The following is a 25,179-nucleotide window of genomic DNA, read 5'->3' on the forward strand; positions in this document are numbered from 1 at the left end:
ATAACACTCTACTAAGTTTGACCGCCATTAAAAAACAACACTACAGTGATATGAAACAATGTGTCAGTAAGAATAGGGCGAAACTACAGCACATACAGTTGAAGTCGGAAGTTTACATACACTTAGGTTGGAGTCCTCTGGTCTGATGAAACAAAAATTTAACTTAAAAATAGAACTGTTTGATCATAATGACCATTGTTATGTTTGGAGGAAAAGGGGGAACGATTGCAAGCCGAAAAACACCATCCCAACCGTGAAGCACGAGGGTGGCAGCATCCTGTTGTGGGGGTGCTTTGCTGCAGGAGGGACTGGTGCACTTCACAAAATAGATGGCTTCATGTGGAAGGAAAATTATTTGGATTGAAGCAACATCTCAAGACATCAATCAGGAAGTTAAAGCTTGGTCACAAATGGACAATGACCCCAATCATACTTCCAAAGTTGTGGGAAAATGGCTCAAGGACAACAAAGTCAAGGTGTTAGAGTGGGCATCCCAAAGCCCTGACCTCAATCCCATAGAAAATTTGGGGGCAGAACTGAAAAAGTGTGTGCGAGCAAGGAGGCCTACAAATCTGACTCAGTTACACCAGCTCTGTCAGGAGGAATGGGCCAAAATTCACCCAACTTATTGTGGGAAGCTTCTGACCCATTGGGAATGTGATGAAAGAAATAAAAGCTGAAAGAAATAATTATCTCTACTATTATTCTGACATTTTAAAATAAAGTGGTGATCTTAACTGACCTAAAACAGGGAATTTTTACTAGGATTGAATGTCAGGAAAACTGTGAAAAACTGAGTTTAAATGTATTTGGCAAAGGTGTATGTAGACTTCCAACTTCAACTGTGTGAGACCATGTGAGTCCTAAATGAGATCAGCAACAACCACTTGATATGGATGGAGGTCCTGAAATGAAAATGATTAACAAGCACAGGAAAATACAACAATGTGATCAAATATTCAGCTGCCATGTATGAGTCAGCCTTATGAAACATGGTGACATGACGACTAAGAGGGGTATGAAGAGGAGGAGGGACAATAACAATGAGGGAGGAATATTAGGAGACACCAGTATCAGACAGACACAACAGTACGGGTAAGATGGTCACACATAATGACGTGATGATGCACACACATTCACACAGACACACCGGACAACAACTAGAACATTATCAGGAAATGCCTCATGCAATGCATATGAGAACGTGAGAACAGCACACATACCTAAAAGCTCTACATCAGGGGAATAGGCCAGCGAGGGGGCAGAGGAGTAAACAGATAGGTAGCATGGGTGGAAAGAGGAAAGTTGGGGGGTGGCAGAGACAAAAAGCTCAAGATAAGAGTTGGCACTGTCATCGTTGTATGCATGGATATAGATAAAAACAGGACTTGCTGTTGTAAACATAAACCTTAGATTTTTTGACTCCTCAAAAACTCTCCAAACTTTTTGAATAACACATTTCTGAATTACCCCTCATTGGAAACCCATGACAATGAATTTCACATCCAGGGCACTAGGTGGTGCAATCTCCCAGTTAGGTGATGGTAACTAGCAGCACTATCAACATCCTCTACCTAAAGTCTACAGTCTGTTTTGGACAGTCGCTAATCAGTAGCCATTAGTTTCTAGAAGAAGCCAATCAGATCATGCTGCAGGGTGTGGTTAGATGTTACCTTTCCTGGCTTTCTTTTGGAGCTTCATACTGTCTGAGGACTTCCTCTTTATCTCCTGACGAGACCGCTTGTATTCTGAGGAGGAGAGGGACAATTCACTCTGGAGTTATAACATTTAATGGAGTTATGACTTACATTTGTCACAAAGTTCTTAAGCTTTGACCCCATAACGGCGGGGTTGTTCTATCCCTCACCTTTGGCGTGGTCTTTGTCCAGCAGGTTAGCTGTCTTCTTCCATTCCTCTATCCTGTCCTGGAGAGGAGTGACTAGGCCTTCCATAAGAGTACTGGAAAGGAGAGGAAAGAAGAGGGAGAGTAAGGACAGGACTTGTATGACTTGTAGCACCATTAGCAATGCACAGAGATGTAGGGAGAGCAATTAGGCAAGGTTGAACATGGAGTACATACATGGTGAAGTGGCGTAATTTAGTCTCAATGCTGCGGTGTCTCATGCACATCCTGGTCAGAGCTGAACCAATGTCCCTGGTGCCACCTGGAGAGAGGAAAAAGACTGGTTCTAGTAGTATGGGTTTACACAACCACTGTGGGGAGGCATTGCATATTACAACAAGGGACCCTAGTGAGCTCAGCTTTTGCAGTTCTTTTCTCCAACGAAAATCTTTGAGGAATATGTCAAAAGTAATCAATCCAACATCTATAGGCTGCAGCCCATTCATCCTCAACATAATCTTGCATCTACTACCCTGGTCTGGACACCAACTACACCAATGCAATTGAATTCCATTCTGTGATTAAGTCACCCCACCCCACAACCTAGTAAATAACAGCTTGTCTGAGTTGCTGGGGTGTTAAGCCCAGGCTGGCCCCAAGCTGCAGGCTCCAGCGGCTGCAGGCTCCAGCGGCTGCAGGCTCCAGCGGCTGCAGGCTCCAGCGGCTGCAGGCTCCAGCGGCTGCAGGCTCCAGCGGTACTGCAGTAATATCTGACAGTATTGACCCTGTTCTAATGCACTGATCCACAGAGGGATGATCGGGGAATGGTCGGGAGGGTCTCACATCATCACACACACACCCAGGTAGGCAGGCAGGCACACACACAAATGCATGAACGCACACACGCATACACACACACACAAATAAACACCAAAAAATCAGCCAGACGAGGACTACCTCCGATGAAGTTTGATGTGTGTATGTGCAGGCATATGTTTGTATTAGTCTTGTTTGTGTAGACAGTTGAAGTGATTTACATAACAACCCCCCCCCGCCCTTCCCAACTTCTCAGCCCTCTATCCAGAAGGAAAAAGGAGGGAACCCTGTAAGGGGATATCCCTCTATTCTTCCTCAGCCTGCTCTGCCTTTCCTGTTCTCTCTGTGTTTCCTAAACACCATTCTTACAGGGGAGCGAGGAGAGACCGGCTTGAACCTGTCTGTCCATGAGAAAGGATCAACCTACCAGCCCTGGGCCTGCACACAGTTAAACCCTTTTAAAACTACTGTGCCAACCTGAACTGTAATGGCTCCAGGAACAATGGTGGATATGTAGCCAGGCCAGAGAAGGCTATTAGAGGTAAAAAAAAAAAAAAAAAATTTAAAAAAAAAGAGTACAACTGCTGATATAACTGGGTCAAATCAAACATTAACTGACTGAGGAATACTGAAGATGGTTGCAAACAATGAAGAGTAATCTATTCCATTTGTATAACCAGAGACTATACTAAATCCTTGCTGAAACAAACTCATCATAAGACATAGAATGATTCACAACACATTCCCCTAACTATTGGCTTCAGTGCTCCTGGGACTACATGAAAAGCCTTCCAACTCACAGACCTCCATCTCCCAAAGGCATCAGGGGTTTCCAGCCAGATGCTGGATGGCTTTGGGGGATCCATGGATGTATCCACTGACAATCATGTGTGGATGGGATGATATGTGGGGGGAGTTTAGTCGTGTTGTGATTTCGCTTTTTCCTTCCCAGGTGACAGAAGTGGTGACTGAAAGGGGTAAAGGTGAGAGGTCAGAGGTTAGCCAGCTGAATCTCACCCACTGGGACAACAGAGGAATTGATATAGGGAACAGGGGCCATGTGAGGCGCTTACAAACACCTATCTGTATTTATCTCTCCTGAAAGAGGTGATGATTTGTAAAATACCTGTGTATTTGCATTCACCAGTATCGCCAATTTTAGTGAAACTATGGATTGGACTCACCTCCCCATTCTGTCTAGTCTCTTTACAACACTTGATGAATTTGATAATTATTTAAAGGATGTTTGGCCTTCAAATCAATGTGAATATGCCAGTATCACACACATACAGTTGAAGTCAAAGTTGACAAGGAGTCATTAAAACTAGTTTTTCAACCACTCCACAAATGTCTTGTTAACAAACTATAGTTTTGGCAAGTCGGTTAGGACATCTACTTTGTGCATGACAAGTAATTTTTCCAACAATTGTTTACAGACAAATGATTTCACTTATAATTCACTGTATCACAATGAATACAGTGGGTCAAAACTCTACATACACTAAGTTGACTGTGCCTTTAAACAGCTTAGAAAATTCCAGAAAATGATGTCATGGCTTCAGGAGTTTCTGATAGGGTAATTGACATAATTTGAGTCAATTGGAGGTGTATCTGTGGATGTATTACAAGGCCTACCTTCAAACTCAGTGCCTCTTTGCTTGACATCATGGGAAAATCAAAAGAAATCAGCCAAGACCTCAGAAAATAATGTAGACCGCCACAAGTCTGGTTCATCCTTGGGAGCAATTTCCAAACGCCTGAAGGTACCATGTTCATCTGTACAAATAATAGTACGCAAGTATAAACACCATGGGAACACACAGCTGTTATACCGCTCAGGAAGGAGACACATTTTGTCTCCTAGAGATGAACGTACTTTGGTGCAAAAAGTGCAAATCAATCCCAGAGCAACAGCAAAGGACCTTGTGAAGATGCTGGAGGAAACAGGTACAAAAGTATCTATATCCACAGTAAAATTAGTCCTGTATCGACATACCTGAAAGGCCGCTCAGCAAGGAACCACTGCTTCAAAACCGCCATAAAAAAGCCAGACTACAGTTTGCAACAGCACATGAGGACAAAAAGCGCACTTTTTGGAGAAATATCCTCTGGTCTGATGAAACAAATGTAGAACTGTTTGGCCATACTGACCATCGTTACGTTAGGAGGAAAAAGGGAGAGGCTTGCAAGCCGAAGAACACCATCCCAACCGTGAAGCACGGGGGTGGCAGCATCATGTTGTGGGGGTGCTTTGCTTCAGGAGGGACTGGTGCACTTCACAAAATAGATGGCTTCATAAGGAAAGAAAATTATGTGGATATATTGAAACAACAACTCAAGACATCAGTCAGTTAAAGCTTGATCGCAAATGGGTCTTCCAAATGGACAATGACCCCAATCATACTTCCAAAGTTGTGACAAAATGGCTTAAAGACAACAAAGTCAAGGTATTGGAGTGGCCATCACAAAGCCCTGACCTCAATCCCATAAAAAAAATTGTGGGCAGAACTGAAAAAGCGTGTGCGAGCAAGGAGGCCTTACAATCCTGACTCATTTACACCAGCTCTGTCAGGAGGAATGGGCCAAAATTCACCCAACTTATTATGGGAAGCTTGTGGAAGGCTACCAGAAACGTTTGACCCAAGTTAAACAATTTAAAGGCAATGCTAACAAATGCTAATTGAGTGTTTGTAAACGTCTAACCCACTGGGAATGCGATTAAAGAAATAAAAGCTGAAATAAATAATTCTCTCTACTATTATTCTGACATTTCACATTCTTAAAATAAAGTGGTTATACTAACTGACCTAAGACAGGGAATTTTTACTTGGATTAAATGTCAGGAATTGTGAAAAACTGAGTTTAAATGTATTTGGCTAAGGTGTATGTAAACTTCCGACTTCAACTGTATCTATAATCACACACTATTTATTCTTACAGTTTGGGTAGTTGGAGAATGATTTGGGTCACGGGAGGACAGTACATTTCTCATTTGGGTCTTCAGCTGAAAAGGTTTAAGGAACCCTGACAGAGAAAATTCTTAAGCATAAATTTGTATACATTTAAGTATTGCACATGGAAATGTACACACAGAGAGACACACACACACACACACACACACACACACACACACACACACACACACACACACACACACACACACACACACACACACACACACACACACACACACACACACACACACACACACACACACACACACACACACACACACACACACACACACACACACACACAGAGACACATACACAGGACACACACACACACTTTCTCAGTGTTCCTCTTTCCACAACGTCTTTTCACTACAGGAGGCGTCCACAGCTGCAGATCAGCTCTAAAGAGGGTGATTTGGCAGGAGGAGGAACGAAGAAGGAGGAGATGGATGGAGGAAGGAAGGAAGTAATGGACCTTTTATCTCTATAACAGACCTTCCCAATGTCACTGTCAGCCACACACACACATCCCCTCTCCATCCTAACCCTGTCCCTCATTCCCATCCACACCTGCCAGCTTCCCCTTCCCTTCCCCCCCAGAAGGGATCAGCTGACAGCTACATCCTGGAGGGGTCCTGTACAGCAGGCTTCCTGCAAACTGGCCCTGAGCGGACACGCTCTAGGCTCCACGCCTTGGAGTCCCACAGCCACCAAAATAGCCCACACCACAGGCCTGGCTGGAGCAGACACTGGGATAGCCTCAAACTCTCCCCTCACTAACGCCTGTCTAAAATGGATCCATCCAATGCAACGCACATTGAAGGGAATTGCCATTCTGGATGTCCTCAACACAGACAAAGTGGGAAATAACCATTACGAAAACCAGCTGTGTATAACAAAATAACAGCTGCCATCGTAAATAGTCACATCTCAGAGGTGGAGGAACGTATAGGCACATACTCACACAGGTAGCTACATAGCTGTATACCACCATAGTAAAAGTGGCTATGTACAGTATTGTTGAGCAGACCAGGCTCATAGACTGGTGAGTGGTTCCAGACCCAGACATCTGGTCCTGATTATCCCCAGTGATCCTCAGGGGAGTGGAATCACTACTTTAACAGGCTGGCTTTATAGGGGCTGCACTGGCCCCACCAGGAGCTACAGGACTAGAGCCAGGGGCCTCCATCATCGTCTTCAACAAATCAAATCAAATCAAATGTTATTTGTCACATACACATGGTTAGCAGATGTTAATGCGAGTGTAGTGAAATGCTTGTGCTTCTAGTTCCGACAATGCAGTGATAACCAACAAGTAATCTAACTAACAATTCCAAAACTACTGTCTCATACACAGTGTAAGGGGATAAAGAATATGTACATAAGGATATATGAATGAGTGATGGTACAGAGCAGCATACAGTAGATGGTATCGAGTACAGTATATACATATGAGATGAGTATGTAGACAAAGTAAACAAAGTGGCATAGTTAAAGTGGCTAGTGATACATGTATTACATAAGGATGCAGTCGATGATGTAGGGTACAGTATATACGCATGCATATGAGATGAATAATGTAGGGTAAGTAACATTATATAAGGTAGCATTGTTTAAAGTGGCTAGTGATATATTTACATCATTTCCCATAAATTCCCATTATTAAAGTGGCTGGAGTTGGGTCAGTGTCAATGACAGTGTGTTGGTAGCAGCCACTCAATGTTAGTGGTGGCTGTTTAACAGTCTGATGGCCTTGAGATAGAAGCTGTTTTTCAGTCTCTCGGTCCCAGCTTTGATGCACCTGTACTGACCTCGCCTTCTGGATGATAGCGGGGTGAACAGGCAGTGGCTCGGGTGGTTGATGTCCTTGATGATCTTTATGGCCTTGCTGTAGCATCGGGTGGTGTAGGTGTCCTGGAGGGCAGGTAGTTTGCCCCCGGTGATGCGTTGTGCAGACCTCACTACCCTCTGGAGAGCCTTACGGTTGAGGGCGGAGCAGTTGCTATACCAGGCGGTGATACAGCCCGCCAGGATGCTCTCAATTGTGCATCTGTAGAAGTTTGTGAGTGCTTTTGGTGACAAGCCGAATTTCTTCAGCCTCCTGAGGTTGAAGAGGCGCTGCTGCGCCTTCTTCACGACGCTGTCAGTGTGAGTGGACCAATTCAGTTTGTCTGTGATGTGTATGCCGAGGAACTTAAAACTTGCTACCCTCTCCACTACTGTTCCATCTATGTGGATAGGGGGGTGTTCCCTCTGCTGTTTCCTGAAGTCCACAATCATCTCCTTAGTTTTGTTGACGTTGAGTGTGAGGTTATTTTCCTGACACCACACTCCGAGGGCCCTCACCTCCTCCCTGTAGGCCGTCTCTTCGTTGTTGGTAATCAAGCCTACCACTATTGTGTCGTCTGCAAACTTGATGATTGAGTTGGAGGCGTGCGTGGCCACGCAGTCGTGGGTGAACAGGGAGTACAGGAGAGGGCTCAGAACGCACCCTTGTGGGGCCCCCGTGTTGAGGATCAGCGGGGAGGAGATGTTGTTGCCTACCCTCACCACCTGGGGGCGGCCCGTCAGGAAGTCCAGTACCCAGTTGCACAGGGCGGGGTCGAGACCCAGGGTCTCGAGCTTGATGACGAGCTTGGAGGGTACTATGGTGTTGAATGCCGAGCTGTAGTCGATGAACAGCATTCTCACATAGGTATTCCTCTTGTCCAGGTGGGTTAGGGCAGTGTGCAGTGTGGTTGAGATTGCATCGTCTGTGGACCTATTTGGGCGGTAAGCAAATTGGAGTGAGTCTAGGGTGTCAGGTAGGGTGGAGGTGATATGGTCCTTGACTAGTCTCTCAAAGCACTTCATGATGACGGAAGTGAGTGCTACGGGGCGGTAGTCGTTTAGCTCAGTTACCTTAGCTTTCTTGGGAACAGGAACAATGGTGGCCCTCTTGAAGCATGTGGGAACAGCAGACTGGTATAGGGATTGATTGAATATGTCCGTAAACACACCGGCCAGCTGGTCTGCGCATGCTCTGAGGGCGCGGCTGGGGATGCCGTCTGGGCCTGCAGCCTTGCGATGGTTAACAGGTTTAAATGTCTTACTCACCTCTGCTGCAGTGAAGGAGAGACCGCATGTTTTCGTTGCAGGCCGTGTCAGTGGCACTGTATTGTCCTCAAAGCGGGCAAAAAAGTTATTTAGTCTGCCTGGGAGCAAGACATCCTGGTCCGTGACTGGGCTGGGTTTCTTCTTGTAGTCCGTGATTGACTGTAGACCCTGCCACATGCCTCTTGTGTCTGAGCCGTTGAATTGAGATTCTACTTTGTCTCTGTACTGACGCTTAGCTTGTTTAATAGCCTTGCGGAGGGAATAGCTGCACTGTTTGTATTCGGTCATGTTTCCGGTCACCTTGCCCTGATTAAAAGCAGTGGTTCGCGCTTTCAGTTTCACGCGAATGCTGCCATCAATCCACGGTTTCTGGTTAGGGAATGTTTTTATCGTTGCTATGGGAACGACATCTTCAACGCACGTTCTAATGAACTCGCACACCGAATCAGCGTATTCGTCAATATTTTTATCTGACGCAATACAAAACATGTCCCAGTCCACGTGATGGAAGCAGTCTTGGAGTGTGGAATCAGCTTGGTCGGACCAGCGTTGGACAGACCTCAGCGTGGGAGCCTCTTGTTTACGTTTCTGCCTGTAGGCAGGGATCAACAAAATGGAGTCGTGGTCAGCTTTTCCGAAAGGGGGGCGGGGCAGGGCCTTATATGCGTCGCGGAAGTTAGAGTAACAATGATCCAAGGTTTTACCACCCCTGGTTGCGCAATCGATATGCTGATAAAATTTAGGGAGTCTTGGTGTGTGTGTGTCAAATCTAATTTTATTGGTCGCGTACATATATTTTGTAGATGTTATTGCTGGTGTAGTGAAATGTTTATGTTCCTAGCTCCAACAGGACAGTAATACATAACAGTACAAAACAATACACGCAAATCCCAAAAATGTACATAAATTAAGAAATATTAGAAAGAGCAATCTCAGAGTCTGATGGTATGTATAGAACTTATTGACAGTATATGAATAGAAAAGTTGTGTACAGTAGTAACTATCAGACCCCTTGACTTTTTCCACATTTTGTTGTTACAGCCTTATTCTAAAATGAGCTACAAGCTTAGCACACCTGTATTTGGGGATGTCATGGATGCACTTATTGATGAAGCCAGTGACTGATGTGGTGTATACCTCAATGCCATCAGAAGAATCACATAACATATTCCAGTCTGTGACAGCAAAACAGTCCTATAGCTTAGCATCTGTGTCATCTGACCACTTTCTTATTGAGCGAGTCACTGGTACTTTCTGCTTTAGTTTTTGCTTGTAAGCAGGAATCAGGAGGATAGTTATGATCAGATTTGCCAAATGGAGGGCGAGGGAGAGCTTTGTACGTGTCTCTGTGTGTGGAGTAAAGGTGGTCTAGAGTTTTCTTCCCCTCTTGTTGCACATGTAACATGCTTCTAGAAATGAGGTAAAACGGTTTGAAGTTTCCCTGCATTAAAGTCCCTGGACACTAGGAGCGCCGATGAGCATTTTCTTATTTGCTTATGGCCTTATACAGCTCGTTGAGTACCGTCTTAGTGCCAGCATCGGTTTGTGGTGGTAAATAGACAGCTACACAAAACATAAATAGTGTGGTCTACAGCTTATCATGATATACTCTACTTTAGGCAAGAAAACATTGAGACTTCCTTAATATTAGATTTTGTGCTCCAGCTGTTATTGACAAATAGACACAGACCGCCACTCCTTGTCTTAACGGAGGCAGCTGTTCTATCTTGCCGATGGACAGAAAACCCAGCCTGCTGTGTGTTATCCATGTCATCGTTCAGCCACCACTCAGTGAAACATATGATATAACAGTTTTTAATGTCCCGTTGGTAGGATAATCTTGATCGGAGCTCAACCATTTTGTCATCCAAGGATTGCACGTTGGCTAATAGGACTGAAAAGGCAGATTACTCACTCACCGTCAGATCCTTACAAGGCACCCTGACCTACGTCCCCAATATCTCTGTCTCTTCTTAATGCAAATGACAGGGATTTGGGCCTTGTCTGAAGTAAATCCTTTGCGTCCGACTCATTAAAGAAAAAGTATTTGTCCAGTATGAGGTGAGTAGTCGCTGTCCTGATATTCAGAAGCTCTTTTCGGTCATAAGAGGCGTTGGCAGAAACATTATGTACAAAATAAGTTACAAATAACACAAAAAAAACACACACAATAGCACAATTGTTTGGGAGCCCGTAAAAGGGCAGCCATCTCCTCCGGCGCCATTCTTTTATGCACTTTCAACTGTGGGACCTTATCTAGACAGGTGTGTGCCTTTACAAATCATGTCCAATTTATTGAATTTACCACAGGTGGACTCCAATCAATTTGTATTAACATGTCAAGGATGATCAACAGAAACAGGATGCCTCTAAGCTCAATTTAGAGTCTCATAGCAAAGGGTCTGAATAATTATGTAATAATAATAAGTATCTGTTTTTTATTTTTCATACATTTGCAAAAATGTCTAAAAACCTGTTTTCGCTTTGTCATTATGGGGTATTGCGTATAGATTAATGTGGGGGAAAAAATATTTGCTCAATTTCAGAATGAGGCTGTAACATAATACAATGTTGAAAATGGGTAGGGGTTTGAAAACTTTCCGAATGCACTGTATATAGAATGGGCCTTGACTAGAATACAGTATATACATATGAAGTGGATAAAACAGTATGTAAACATTATTAAAGTGACCAGTGTTCAATGACTATGAACACAGGGCAGCAGTCTCTGTGACGTTGTATTATGATAGGAGACAGGCACAGGAATACGAAATAGTTTTTTTTATTTCTCTACCCAAAATAGCGTACGTCATGAACATGACGGGAATGAAGCCCAAAACAAACACGTGTATATATATATATATATATATATATATATATACAGTTGAAGTTGGAAGTTTACATACACCTTAGCCAAATACATTTAAACTCAGTTTTTCACAATTCCTAAATTGTAATCCTAGTAAAAATCACTGTCTTAGGTCAGTTAGGATCACCATTTTATTTTAAGAATGCGAAATGTCAGAATAATAGTAGAGAGAACGATTTATTTCAGCTTTTATTTCTTTCATCATATTCCCAGTGGGTCAGAAGTGTGCATACACTCAATTAGTAGTTGGTAGCATTGCCTTTAAATTGCTTAACTTGGGTTAAATGTTTCTGTTAGCCTTCCACAAGCTTCCCACAATAAGTTGGGTGAATTCTGGCTCATTTCTTCTGACAGAGCTGGTGTAACTGAGTCAGGTAGGCCTCACACATGCTTTTTCAGTTCTGCCCACAAATGTTCTATAGGATGGAGGTCAGGGATTTGTGATGGCCACTCTAATACCTTGACGTTGTTGTCCTTAAGACATTTTGCCACAACTTTGGAAGTATGCTTGGGGTCATTGTCCATTTGGAAGACCCATTTGCGACCAAGCTTTAACTTCCTGACTGATGTCTTAAGATGTTGCTTCAATATATCCACATAATTTTCTTTCCTCATGATGCCATCTTATTTGTGAAGTGCAGCAGTCCCTCCTGCAGCAAAGCACACCCACAACATGATGCTGCCACCCCCATGCCTCACGGTTAGGATGGTGTTCATCGGCTTGCAGGCCTCCCCCTTTTTCCTCCTATCATAACGATGGTCATTATAGCCAAACAGTTCTATTTTTGTTTCATCAGACCAGAGGACATTACTCCAAAAAGTAAAATCTGTGTCCCCATGTGCAGTTGCAAACCGTACTCTGGCTTTTTATGGCGGTTTTGGAGCAGTGGCTTCTTCCTTGCTGAGCAGTCTTTCAGGTTCAGAAGCTTCTAAAGCCATGACATAATTTTCTGGAAATTTCCAAGCTATTTAAAGGCACAGTCAACTTAGTTTATGTAAAGTTTTGACCCACTGGAATTGTGATACAGTGAATTATAAGTGAAATAATCTGTCTGTAAACAATTGTTGGAAAAATTACTTGTGTCATGCACAAAGTAGATGTCCTAACCGACCTAAATTTGTGAGGTGGTTGAAAAACAAGTTTTAATGACTCCAACCTAAGTGTATGTAAACTTCCGACTTCAACTGTATATATATATATATATATATATTATGATTATGATTTTTCAACGCCGATACCGATAATTGGAGGACCAAAAAAGCCGATACCGATTAATCGGCCAGTTTTTTTATTATTTTATTTGTAACAATGACAATTACAACAACATTTATTTGATCTTAATATAATACATGAATAAAATCAATTTAGCCTCAAATAAAATGAAACATGTTCAATTTGGTTTAAATAATGCAAAAACAAAGTGTTGGAGAAGAAAGTAAACATGCAATATGTGCCATGTAAGAAAGCTACGTTTAAGTTCCTTGCTCAGAACATGAAAACATATGGTGGTTCCTTTTAACAGGAGTCTTCAATATTCCCAGGTAAGACGTTTTAGGTTGTAGTTATTATAGGAATTATAGGACAATTTCTCTCTATATGATTTGTATTTCATATACCTTTGACAATTGGATGTTCTTATAGGCACTTTAGTATTGCCAGTGTAACAGTATAGCTTCCTTCCCTCTCCTCGCCCCTACCTGGGCTCGAACCAGGAACACATCGACAACAGCCACCCTCGACGCAGCGTTATCCATAGCTCCACAAAAGCCACGGCCCTTGCAGAGCAAGGGGAACAACCACTCCAAGTCTCAGAGCGAGTGACGTTTGAAACGCTATTAGCACGCACCCCGCTAACTAGCTAGCCATCGGTTACATCAGCCTAATCTCGGGAGTTTATAGGCTTGATAAGTCATAAACAGCTCAATGCTTGAAGCACAGCGAAGAGCTGCTGGCAAAACACACTAAAGTGCTGTTTGAATGAATGCTTACGAACCTGCTGGTGCCTACCATCGCTCAGTCAGACTGCTCTATCAAATCATAGACTTAATTATAACTCAACACACAGAAATACGAGCCTTAGGTTATTAATATGGTCGAATCCAGAACTATAATCTCGATAACAAGACGTTTATTCTTTCAGGAACTGTTCCGTATTTTATCTAACGTGTGGCATCCATAAGTCTAAATATTCCTGTTACATTGCATAACCTTCAATGTTATGTCATAATTTATGTTATAAATTCTGGCAAATTAGGAAGCCCAAACTGTTGCATATACACAGACTATGCGTGCAAAGAAAGCAAGAGAAGTGACACAATTTCACCTGGTTAATATTGCCTGCTAACCTGGATTTCTTTTATCAAAATATGCAGGTTTAAAAATATATACTTATGTGTATTGATTTTAAGAAAGGCATTAATGTTTATGGTTAGGTACAGTCGTGTAATGATTGTGCTTTTTTCGTAAATGCGCTTTTGTTAAATCATCCCCCGTTTTGCGAAGTTGTCCGTCTCTGTTAGGAAGAAATAGTCTTCACAGAGTTCGCAACAAGCCAGGTTAGCAGGCAATATTAACTAAATATGCAGGTTTAAAAATATATACTTGTGTATTGATTTTAAGAAAGGCATTGATGTTTATGGTTAGGTACACATTGGAGCAAGACAGTCCTTTTTCGCGAATACGCACAGCATCGATTATATGCAACGCAGGACACGCTAGATAAACTAGTAATATCATCAACCACGTGTAGTTAACTAGTGATTATGATTGATTGATTGTTTTTTATAAGATAAGTTTAATGCTCGCAACTCGGGAGTTGATAGCCAACTTACCTTGGCTTCTTATTGCATTCGCGTAACAGACAGTCTCCTCGTGGAGTGCAATGTAATCAGGTGGTTAGAGCATTGGACTAGTTAATAATATAATATAATATATATAATAATAATATAATAATATAATATATGTCATTTAGCAGACGCTTTTATCCAAAGCGACTTACAGTCAAGTGTGCATACATTCTACGTATGGGTGGTCCCGGGAATTGAACCCACTACCCTGGCGTTACAAGCGCCATGCTCTACCAACTGAGCTACAGAAGGACCACGTAAGGTTGCAAGATTGAATCCCTGAGCTGACAAGGTAAAAATCTGTCATTCTGCCCCTGAACAAGTCAGTTAACCCACCGTTCCTAGGCCGTCATTGAAAATAAGAATGTGTTCTTAACTGACTTGCCTAGTTAAATAAAGGATAAATAAAGGTGTAAAAAAAATGGCCAAATCGGTGTCCAAAAATACAGATTTCTGATTGTTATGAAAACATGAAATTGGCCCTAATTAATAGGCCATTCCGATTAAGAGGCCCATCTCCAGGCTAGCGGAAGGGGTCCATCAGCCACTTCTTAGGCGACAATACCTATTTTGCCAATTGGCCTGGACCCCTTTAACCAGTTGAAGCTAGGGGGCGCTATTTCATTATTGGATTTAAAAAACGTGCCCGTTTTAAGCGCAATATTTTGTCAGAAAAAGATGCTCGACTATGCATATAATTGCCAGCTTTGGAAAGAAAACACTCTGACGTTTTCAAAGCTGCAAAGATATTATCTTTGGGTGCCCCAGAACTGATCTTACAGGCGAAACCAAGATGTAACTTCAACCAGGAAATGAGCAGGATTTCTGAGGCTCTGTTTCCCATTGTCTCCTTATATGGCTGAGAATATGCTGTGAACGAGCTTATGCGCTCTGCCGTTCCTACAAGATGTCTGCAGCATTGTGACGTATTTGTAGGCATATCATTGGAAGATTGGCCATAAGAGACTACATTTGCCAGGGGCCCGTCCGGTGTCCTTTGTCTACGTTGGTGCGTAACTCTCAGCGGCAAAAATTTTACCATGCGATACAGACAGCGAAGTATCATTCCTGGAAGTGTGCATCATTGAAGAGATTTGTGAAAAACACCTTGAGGATTGGCTCTAAACAACGTTCGCCATGTTTCAGTCAATATTATGGAGTTAATTTGGAAAAAGTTCAGCGTTTGGATAACTGAATTTTAGTTTTTTTTTTTTTTTGGTAGCCAAACGTGACGCACCAAACGGACCGATTTCTCCTGCACAAAAAATCTTTCAGAAAAAACTGAACATTGCTATCTAACTGAGAGTCTCCTCATTGAAAACATCCGAAGTTCTTCGAAGGTAAAACATTTATTTGAATGTTTTTGCTGGTTTTTGTGAAAATGTTTCCTGCTGATGCTAATGCTAAATGCTATGCTAGTTATCAGTACTGTTACACAAATGCTAGTTTGCTATGCTTGAGAAGCATATTTTTGAAAATCTGAGATGACAGTGTTGTTAACAAAAGGCTAAGCTTGAGAGTTAGCATATTAATTTAATTTCATTTGCGATTTTCATGAATAGTTAACGTTGCGTTATGGTATTGAGCTTGAGGCTATGATTACGCTACCGGATCCGGCATGGCTCAGCGCAAGAAGTTAACTGCCGACACGGAGCCCCGCAGATCCATCACGACTGGTCTGCCGACGTAATCCGCCCGAGGGGGTTTCAACAGGCTCCTCCGTCACGACGTCCCCTGAAGGCCCATCTGCTAGCCGCAGCCTGCTACCTGTCTAGAGCATATCAAACTGTTTTTTTTATTTCTACCACATCTCCTGATTCCTACGGCAAGCTCTGAACCTTTACACCGGATCATCGCAGATAGCTAGCTGCTTTCCAAGTGGCTACTCCTGGCTAACGTCTCTGGCCCGAAGGCAAGCACCAGTTAGCCTGGAGCTAGCTCCGAGCTAGGCTCACCTCCCAGCAAGCTGAAGAGGACCCTCAGCCGATTTCTTAGGCTACAATACCTATTTTGCCAATTGGCCTGGACCCTTTTACTGCCTACACGGAGCCCCGCCGATCCATCTCGACTTGTCTGCCAATGTAACTGTCAGAGGGGGTTTGACTCTTCAGACATGACTCTGAATCGCCATGTCTCCAGCTCGCCTAGCTACTCACTGGACCCTATGATCACTCAGCTGTGCATGCCTCTCCCTAATGTCATTATGCCTTGTCCATTGCTGTTCTGGTTAGTGACTGTCTGTCTTATTTCACTGTAGAGCCTCCCATCCTGGTTAATAGGACTTAGTTCTACCTCCCACACATGTGGTGACCTCACCTGGTTTAAATGGTGTCTCTAGAGACAAAACCTCTCTCATCATCACTCAATGCCTAGGTTTATCTCTACTGTATTCACATCTTACCATACCCTTGTCTGTACATTATGCCTTAAATCTATTCATCTGTGCCCAGAAACCTGCTCCTTTTACTCTCTGTTCCGAACGCACTAGACGACCAGTTCTTATAGCCTTTAGCTGTACCCTTATCCTATTCCTCCTCTGTTCCTACGGTGATGTAGAGGTTAACCCAGGCCCTGCAGCGCCTAGCTCCACTTCCATTCCCCAGAAACTCTCATTTGTTGACTTCTGTAACCATAAAAGCCTTGGTTTCATGCATGTTAACATTAGACGCCTCCTCCCTAAGATTATTTTATTCACTGCTTTAGAACACTCTGCCAACCCGGATGTCCTAGCCGTGTCTGAATCCTGGCTTAGAAAGGCCACCAAAAATCCGGAAATTTTCATCCCTAAGTATAACATTTTCCGACAAGATAGAACTGCCAAAGGGGGCGGAGTTGCAATCTACTGCAGAGATAGCCTGCAAAGTTCTTTCATACTATCCATGTCTGTGTCCAAACAAGTCAAGCTTCTACTTTTAAAAATTCACCTTTCCAGAAACAAGTCTCTCACCGTTGCCGCTTGTTACAGACCACCTTCAGCCCCAAGCTGTGCCCTGGACACCTTATCTGAATTGATTGCCCCCCATCTATCTTCAGAGCTCGTACTATTAGGTGACCTAAACTGGGACATGCTTAACACCCCGGCCATCCTACAATCTAAGCTAGATGCCCTCAATCTCACACAAATTATCAAGGAACCTACCAGGTACAACCCTAAATCCGTAACCATGGGCACCCACTTAGACTTGCCCTTTAAATACACCTCTGCTGTCTTCAACCAGGATCTCAGTGATCATTGCCTGCTTGCGTAATGGGTCCGTCGTCAAACGACCACCCCTCATCACTGTCAAACGCTCCCTAAAACACTTCAGCAAGCAGGCCTATCTAATCAACATGGCCCAAGTATCCTGGAAGGATATTGTCCTCATCCCGTCGGTAGAGGATGCCTGGATGCTCTTTAAAAGTGCTTTCCTCTCCATCTTAAATAAGCATGCCCCGTTCAAAAAATGTAGAACTAAGAACAGATATAGCCCTTGGTTCACCCCAGACGTGACTGCCCTTGACCAGCACAAAAACATCCTGTGGTCGTTCTGCATTAGCATCAAATAGCCCCCGCGATATGCAACTTTTCAGGGAAGTCAGGAACCAATATAATCAGTCAGTTAGGAAAGCTAAGGCTAGTTTTTTCAAACAGAAATGTGCATGCTGTTGCACTAATTCCAAACAGTTTGGGGACACTGTAAAGTCCATGGAGAATAAGAGCACCAACCTCCCAGCTGCCCACTGCACTGAGGATAGGAAACATTGTCACCACCGATAAATCTCAGATAATTTCAATAAACATTTTTCTAAGGCTGGCCATGCTTTACACCTAGCTACCCCTACCCCGGCCAACATCTCAGCACCCCCTGTTGCAACTTGCCCAAGCCCTCTGCTTCTCTTTCACCCAAATCCAGACAGCTCATGTTCTGAAAGAGCTAAAAAATCTGCATCCCTACAAATGATCTGGGCTAGACAATCTAGACCATTTCTTTCTAAAAATTACCCGCCAAAATTGTTGCAACCCCTATTACTAACCTGTTCAATCTCTCTTTCGTATCGCCTGAGATCCCCAAAGACTGGAACGCTGCCGCGGTCATTCCCCTCTTGAAAGGGGAACACTCTAGACCCGAGCTGTTGTAGACCTATAGCCATCCTGCCCTGCCTTTCTAAAATCATCGAAAGTCAAGTTAACAAACAGATCCCCAACCTTTTAGAATCCCACCGTACCTTCTCCACTATGCAATCTGGTTCCCGAGCAGGTCATGGGTGCACCTCAGCCACGCTCAAGGTCCTAAACGATATCATAACCGCCATTGATAAAAGACGGTACTGTGCAGCCGTCTTCATCTACCTGGCCAAGTTTTCAACTCTGTTAATCACCGCACTCTTATAGGCAGACTCAATAGCCTTGGCTTCTCAAATGACTGCCTCGCCTGGTTCAGCAACTACTTCTCAGATAGAGTTCAGTGTGTCAAATCGGAGGGCCTGTTGTCCGGACCTCTGGCAGTCTCTATGGGGGTGCCACAGGGTTCAATTCTCGGGCCGACTCTTTTCTCTGTATATATCAATGATGTCGCTCTTGCTGCTAGTGATTCTCTGACCCACCAAATCACTGAAGCTGGAGTCTTATATCTCCCTTTCTAACTATAAGCATCAGCTGTTAGAGCAGCTTACCAATCACTGTACCTGTACACAGCCAATCTTTAAATAATACCTCACCCCCATATTATTACTGACCCTCTTGCTCTTTTGCACCCCAGTATCTCTACTTGCACATCATCACTTGCACATCCATCACTCCAGTGTTAATGCTAAACTGTAATTATTTTGCCTCTATGGCCTGTTTATTACCTACCTCCCTACTCTTCTACATTTGCACACACTGTACATAGATTTTTTTTATATTGTGTTATTGACTGTACATTTGTTTATGTGTAACTCTGTGTTGTTGTTTGTGTCACACTGCTTTGCTTTATCTTGGCCAGGTCGCAGTTGTAAATTGCTGGCCTATATGGTTAAATAAAGATGAAAATAAATAAATAAATAAATATAAGAAATAGGAATCTTATCCAGCTAGTTAGCTATGGAAATATCCTAGTGCAAAAGATAAGTTTCTTCCAGCACAAACTCCAAAGGATTACGTTGTTACACCTCACGTTGGCACCTTTGCCAAGCAGTGACCGCTGACGATAATCAGACTGATTTGAACACAAGCTCTTCCCTTTACCCACTCTCACCCCTTTTTTAAGAGGTTCAGAGAGCAAGCTGGCAGACACACAGTGGAGGCCATTGAATAGATGAAAGAAGATGGGGAGGAGGAGAAGATAAAAGAGGCAATAGACTGAGGATGGGCTGACGAGTGATGGGATAAGGGGACAACGGAACTGGTCCACTGCAGGTGCAGCCATGGATGCCAGGTTTTTCGATGTATGTGTGTGTGTGCACGTGCGTCTATCTATCCGTCTGTCTGCCTGCTAGCCTGTCTGTCTTTGTGAGACCCAGGCCACCTTATGGCCCAGGTTATGGCCCATAAGTTATTAACAGACTATACAGTTTCACAACCAACAGATTCCACAACCTCCAGTGTGGTGTGGACTATGCAATCAATAACACCCTCTGGACTGTATTAGGATGATGGACAGGAGGAGGAAGAGGAGGAGGTAGAGATATTTACTGCTGAAGGAGCTTCCTGCCTTGGGACATAAGTGTTGCTAAAAATAATCATGTCTGTGTCTGTCTCTCTTTTCTCCAGATGTGCTTTTCATCAGGAGCTACGCAAGAGAAAAACACCACATTTTACGAGACAGAGGAAGATAGAAAGAGAGAGAGAGAAGGAAAGAAAAAGAAAGAAAGAAAATAAGAGTGAAAAAGTGACAAGAGAGAGAGGGAGACAGAGGAGATGTATAGGCCTATTCCCCAGACTGTTTTCCCAGAGGACGGAGCGTTGCCATAGAGCTGACCGTCAGGGACACCCTGACCTAAGGGTGTGATGCTGGAGGGACTCACCACAGTCTACAGTCACTGGATCACCACCAGTGTGTATAATATTACAGACTCTCATTGTTTTCCATAATGTTTTTGAGAAACTGATGTCTGTCTTACGTATCGTTCTAGTTGACCATTAAAAGGTTCCTCACTCTAGTCTTGAAAGACAAGTAGCCTTCCAGTACCACTCTCTGTGCTCCATCCATGTGCCCTTCCTCCATTGTCTTGTTTTCAAGGTCCATTTCACTGTGAGCAGATTGGGTAATACTTTAGATATCACCCATGAAGATATGTCTGCCTCCACCTCTTAAAAGGATTATTTGGGAATTTGGCAAGGAAGCCCTTTATCTGCCATTTTTATATCTCAGCATGCAGTTTGAAGAAAGATCCTAACAAGCTTAAGCGCAATTGCTAACTAGCGTTAGCGCAAAGACTGGCAGTCTATGGTAACCAGTGGAGGCTGGTGGGAGGAGCTATAGGAGGACAGGCTCATTGTAATGCCTGAAATGAAATAAGTGGTATCAAACATATGGAAACCATGCCCGACTCCGTTCCATTAATTCCATTCCAGCCATTCCTGTCCTCCTATAGCTCCTCCCACCAGCCTCATCTGATAGCAACAGGAAGCATGCCAGCTGTTACCATAGATTTTCCAAACATTGCGTTAACGCTAGTTTGCAAAACTACCTCTAACTTCCTTCACACTGGACGCAGAGACATAGAAATGGTATCCACAAGTCCATCTGCCTCTGGGGAAGTAGATAAATGGTTCTTGTCAAAATCCCAAAGTATCCCTTTAAGGGATCCCAATGGGATCTCCAAAGAGTCCTGCTAAACCGGTTGAGAAACACACTCTTAACTCCATGATCCAAGCCGTATCTTTATTCCTTCACTCACTCTCTTTCCTCATTGCCTTAGTTTGCATTCTTTTCTCAGTCCCTCTTTCTATCCCATTTGTTTTCCCTCTCCTGCGATCCCTTGCTCCCCTCCACCCGGTCCTTACAGGATAAAGCTGAACACAGTGTTCTCCTCAACTCTCATGTTTGTCTTCTTTGCTCTGTATTCGCCTACAGAGTGTTCCTTACACAGAGCCAAGAGAGACTTTTTTTCTTCTCCTTCTATAGTATTATTCTCCCCTTCCCTCCATTCCTCCCGTTCTCTGTAGTAATAATAATAATTGGAATGGTTCATTTCGGGGTTTAGGAGGCGACCGCGGGTTAGCACAGGCCTTGAGGTTAATGCTTCTGAAAGCACATGGGAACTCAGAGCCACCACAGCCATGACATACCGGTAGGCGGACACAGACGGACGGACAGACCACTGTAACGTTGGTGTTCATTCAAGACTCAAGAGCAATACAATACAATCAGTAGGAATAGCCTGCCATGGTGAAGAGCATCACGCAATAACCATGTATTCAACAACAAATACCCTGCACACAATGTCCACATCTAAATAATCCGGTCCCATTCATATTCCAGTCTACACATACATCATATAACATAGCCTATACACAACACAGATTGTGTCTTGGCTATATACAGTACATTCCTAGCCTGGTCCCAGATCTGTTTGTGCTTTCTGGCCAACAATGACCATAGGAGTTGACAAGACAGCATGAAAAGATCTGGAACCAGGCTAGTACACACTCCTACATCCACACCTCCCCATTAAAACTAGACTCATATCCCCATATCACAAGGGCCCACTGTTTTTTTAAACAATAGCTCCACTGCTATGATGGTAAAGCTGACAGTAATCTTCAGGTTGTCCAGATGCTGGGCAAGGATATCAGTGCCATCTGCCAACCCAGAGAAGCACAGCGGCCAAGCAGGATTACTGCCTCACTGACACACTGATCTACTAGGAGAGACAGAGAGAACGAGAGAGAGAGAAAGAGAAAAGGGAGGGAGAGAGCATATGCTGATCTGCGTATATTGATTGACTAGACAATTTTGTATGTGAATTCATTTGAAAAGAGTATCTGTGAGTGTGTGTGTTTAGATCTAGCATACAAGTACACTTAGCTTCAGTACTGTGTATATGAACACACACCTCCCATGACAGTGATCAGCAGACTGTAGTGTGTATGTTAAAGCTATGGGATCTGCTTCTGTTAATCTGAAGAGAGGAAACCCACTCTGTTATGTGTGTTGGAGCTATAAGAGGATTAACTTTACGCCCCTCCCTCCCTCCCTCCAGAGAGCTTTGGAAGTTCCAACCCATCCACCCTCATTCACTGTCTGTACTAACTTCCCCATTCTCCCTCACTCACCCATATATGGAGAACTCACCTTCTCTCATCCAAATATGGCAGAATTGGGGACCTATAGTAACTCACTTTCTCCCCAATGTGAATGCCCCGCTCACCTTGATCAAAATAGGGAGGACTAAATCACCCACTCTAAAATCCAGGCTAACTTTACTTACCCACACTAACCCCTGTACACAGAGGTACAGTGGGGCAAAAAAGTATTTAGTCAGCCACCAATTGTGCAAGTTCTCCCACTTAAAAAGATGAGAGAAGCCTGTAATTTTCATCATAGGTACACTTCAACTATGACAGACAAAATGAGAAGAAAAAAATCCAGAAAATCACATTGTAGGATTGTTTATGAATTTATTTGCAAATTATGGTGTAAAATAAGTATTTGGTCAATAACAAAAGGTTATCTCAATACTTTGTTATTATACCCTTTGTTGGAAATGACAGAGGTCAAACGTTTTCTGTAAGTCTTCACAAGGTTTTCACACACTGTTGCTGGTATTTTGACCCATTCCTCCATGCAGATCTCCTCTAGAGCAGTGATGTTTTGGGGCTGTTGCTGGGCAACACAGACTTTCAACTCCCTCCAAAGATTTTCTATGGGGTTGAGATCTGGAGACTGGCTAGGCCACTCCTGGACCTTGAAATGCTTCTTATGAAGCCACTCCTTCGTTGCCCGGGCGGTGTGTTTTGGATCATTGTCATGCTGAAAGACCCAGCTACGTTTCATCTTCAATGCCCTTGCTGATGGAAGGAGGTTTTCACTCAAAATCTCACGATACATGGCCCCATTCATTCTTTCCTTTACACGGATCAGTCGTCCTGGTCCCTTTACAGAAAAACAGCCCCAAAGCATGATATTTCCACCCCCATGCTTCACAGTAGGTATGGTGTTCTTTGGATGCAACTCAGCATTCTTTGTCCTCCAAACATGACGAGTTGAGTTTTTACCAAACGGGGTGAGATCTTGCGTGGAGCCCCAGATCGAGGGAGATTATCAGTGGTCTTGTATGTCTTCCATTTCCTAATAATTGTTCCCACAGTTGATTTCTTCAAACCAAGCTGCTTACCTATTGCAGCTTCAGTCTTCCCAGCCCGGTGCAGGTCTACAATTTTGTTTCTGGTGTCCTTTGACAGCTCTTTGGTCTTGGCCATAGTGGAGTTTGGAGTGTGACTGTTTGAGGTTGTGGACAGGTGTCTTTTATACTGATAACAAGTTCAAACAGGTGCCATTTATACAGGTAACGAGTGGAAGACAGAGGAGCCCCTTAAAAAGAAGTTACAGGTCTGTGAGCCAGAAATCTTACCAAATGTGCACATAAAGTTTCAAAACATGGCACACGGCCCAGACTTGAACCCAGACCAAGCTGCAGAAAGAGACAGAGAGATAGATGGAGAGAAAGGAGAGAGTTGGGTGGAGATGCATAGAGAGACAGAGAAAGACAGAGGGAGATAGAGGGAGAGAAAGGAGAGAGAGTTAGGTGGAGATGAATAGAGAGAGAGAGACAGAGAAAGACAGAGGGAGAGAAAGTAGAGAGATAGGTGGAGATATATAGAGACAGAGAAAGACAGAGAGAGATAGAGGGAGAGAAAGGAGAGAGATAGGTGGAGATATATAGAGAGACAGAGAAAGACAGAGAGATAGAGGGAGAGAAAGGAGAGAGAGCTGGGTGGAGATATATAGAGAGAGAGAAAGACAGAGAGAGATAGAGGGAGAGAAAGGAGAGAGAGCTGGGTGGAGATATATAGAGAGACAGAGAAAGACAGAGAGAGATAGAGGGAGAGAAAGGAGAGAGGGCTGGGTGGAGATATATAGAGAGACAGAGAAAGACAGAGAGAGATAGAGGGAGAGAAAGGAGAGAGATAGGTGGAGATATATAGAGAGACAGAGAAAGACAGAGAGAGATAGAGGGAGAGAAAGGAGAGAGGGCTGGGTGGAGATATATAGAGAGACAGAGAAAGACAGAGAGAGATAGAGGGAGAGAAAGGAGAGAGGGCTGGGTGGAGATATATAGAGAGACAGAGAAAGACAGAGAGAGATAGAGGGAGAGAAAGGAGAGAGGGCTGGGTGGAGATATATAGAGAGACAGAGAAAGACAGAGAGAGATAGAGGGAGAGAAAGGAGAGAGATAGGTGGAGATATATAGAGAGACAGAGAAAGACAGAGAGAGATAGAGGGAGAGAAAGGAGAGAGATAGGTGGAGATATATAGAGAGACAGAGAAAGACAGAGAGAGATAGAGGGAGAGAAAGGAGAGAGATAGGTGGAGATATATAGAGAGACAGAGAAAGACAGAGAGAGATAGAGGGAGAGAAAGGAGAGAGAGCTGGGTGGAGATACATTGTGAGAGAGACAGAGAAAGAGAAAGAAAGGAGAGAGAGATGCAGGAGACTTTTCCTGTCAGTGATTATGGTGATATAAATAGACTATTTCCCAATAATACCCAGTGTCCATTTCCAAGCAGTACTTCATCTCCTCCTGCTTTGCTCTCCTCTCATTCCCTCTCTCAATTTGTGGGTGTGAG

At 43.5% G+C, this 25,179-nt stretch overlaps 1 protein-coding gene across 5 annotated transcripts in view; it reads right to left on the reverse strand.

Annotated features, from left to right (window-relative positions):
* LOC124034889 (protein MTSS 2-like) overlaps window positions 1–25,179 on the reverse strand; it is a 53,727-nt gene that overhangs the window by 6,845 nt on the left and 21,703 nt on the right. For 3 of the 5 annotated variants that reach the window (XM_046348293.1, XM_046348310.1, XM_046348307.1), the window contains exons 4-7: window positions 2,081–2,165; window positions 1,868–1,959; window positions 1,674–1,748; window positions 1,224–1,232 (exon numbers count right to left, since the gene is read on the reverse strand). In XM_046348293.1, the coding sequence (XP_046204249.1) occupies window positions 1,224–1,232; window positions 1,674–1,748; window positions 1,868–1,959; window positions 2,081–2,165 (261 nt within the window). The remainder of the gene's footprint in view (window positions 1–1,223; window positions 1,233–1,673; window positions 1,749–1,867; window positions 1,960–2,080; window positions 2,166–25,179) is intronic. The other 2 variants (XM_046348299.1, XM_046348316.1) reach the window with 1 other exon arrangement.

The sequence above is a fragment of the Oncorhynchus gorbuscha genome, linkage group LG01 (genome assembly GCF_021184085.1).
Source record: "Oncorhynchus gorbuscha isolate QuinsamMale2020 ecotype Even-year linkage group LG01, OgorEven_v1.0, whole genome shotgun sequence".
Taxonomy (NCBI): domain Eukaryota; kingdom Metazoa; phylum Chordata; class Actinopteri; order Salmoniformes; family Salmonidae; genus Oncorhynchus; species Oncorhynchus gorbuscha.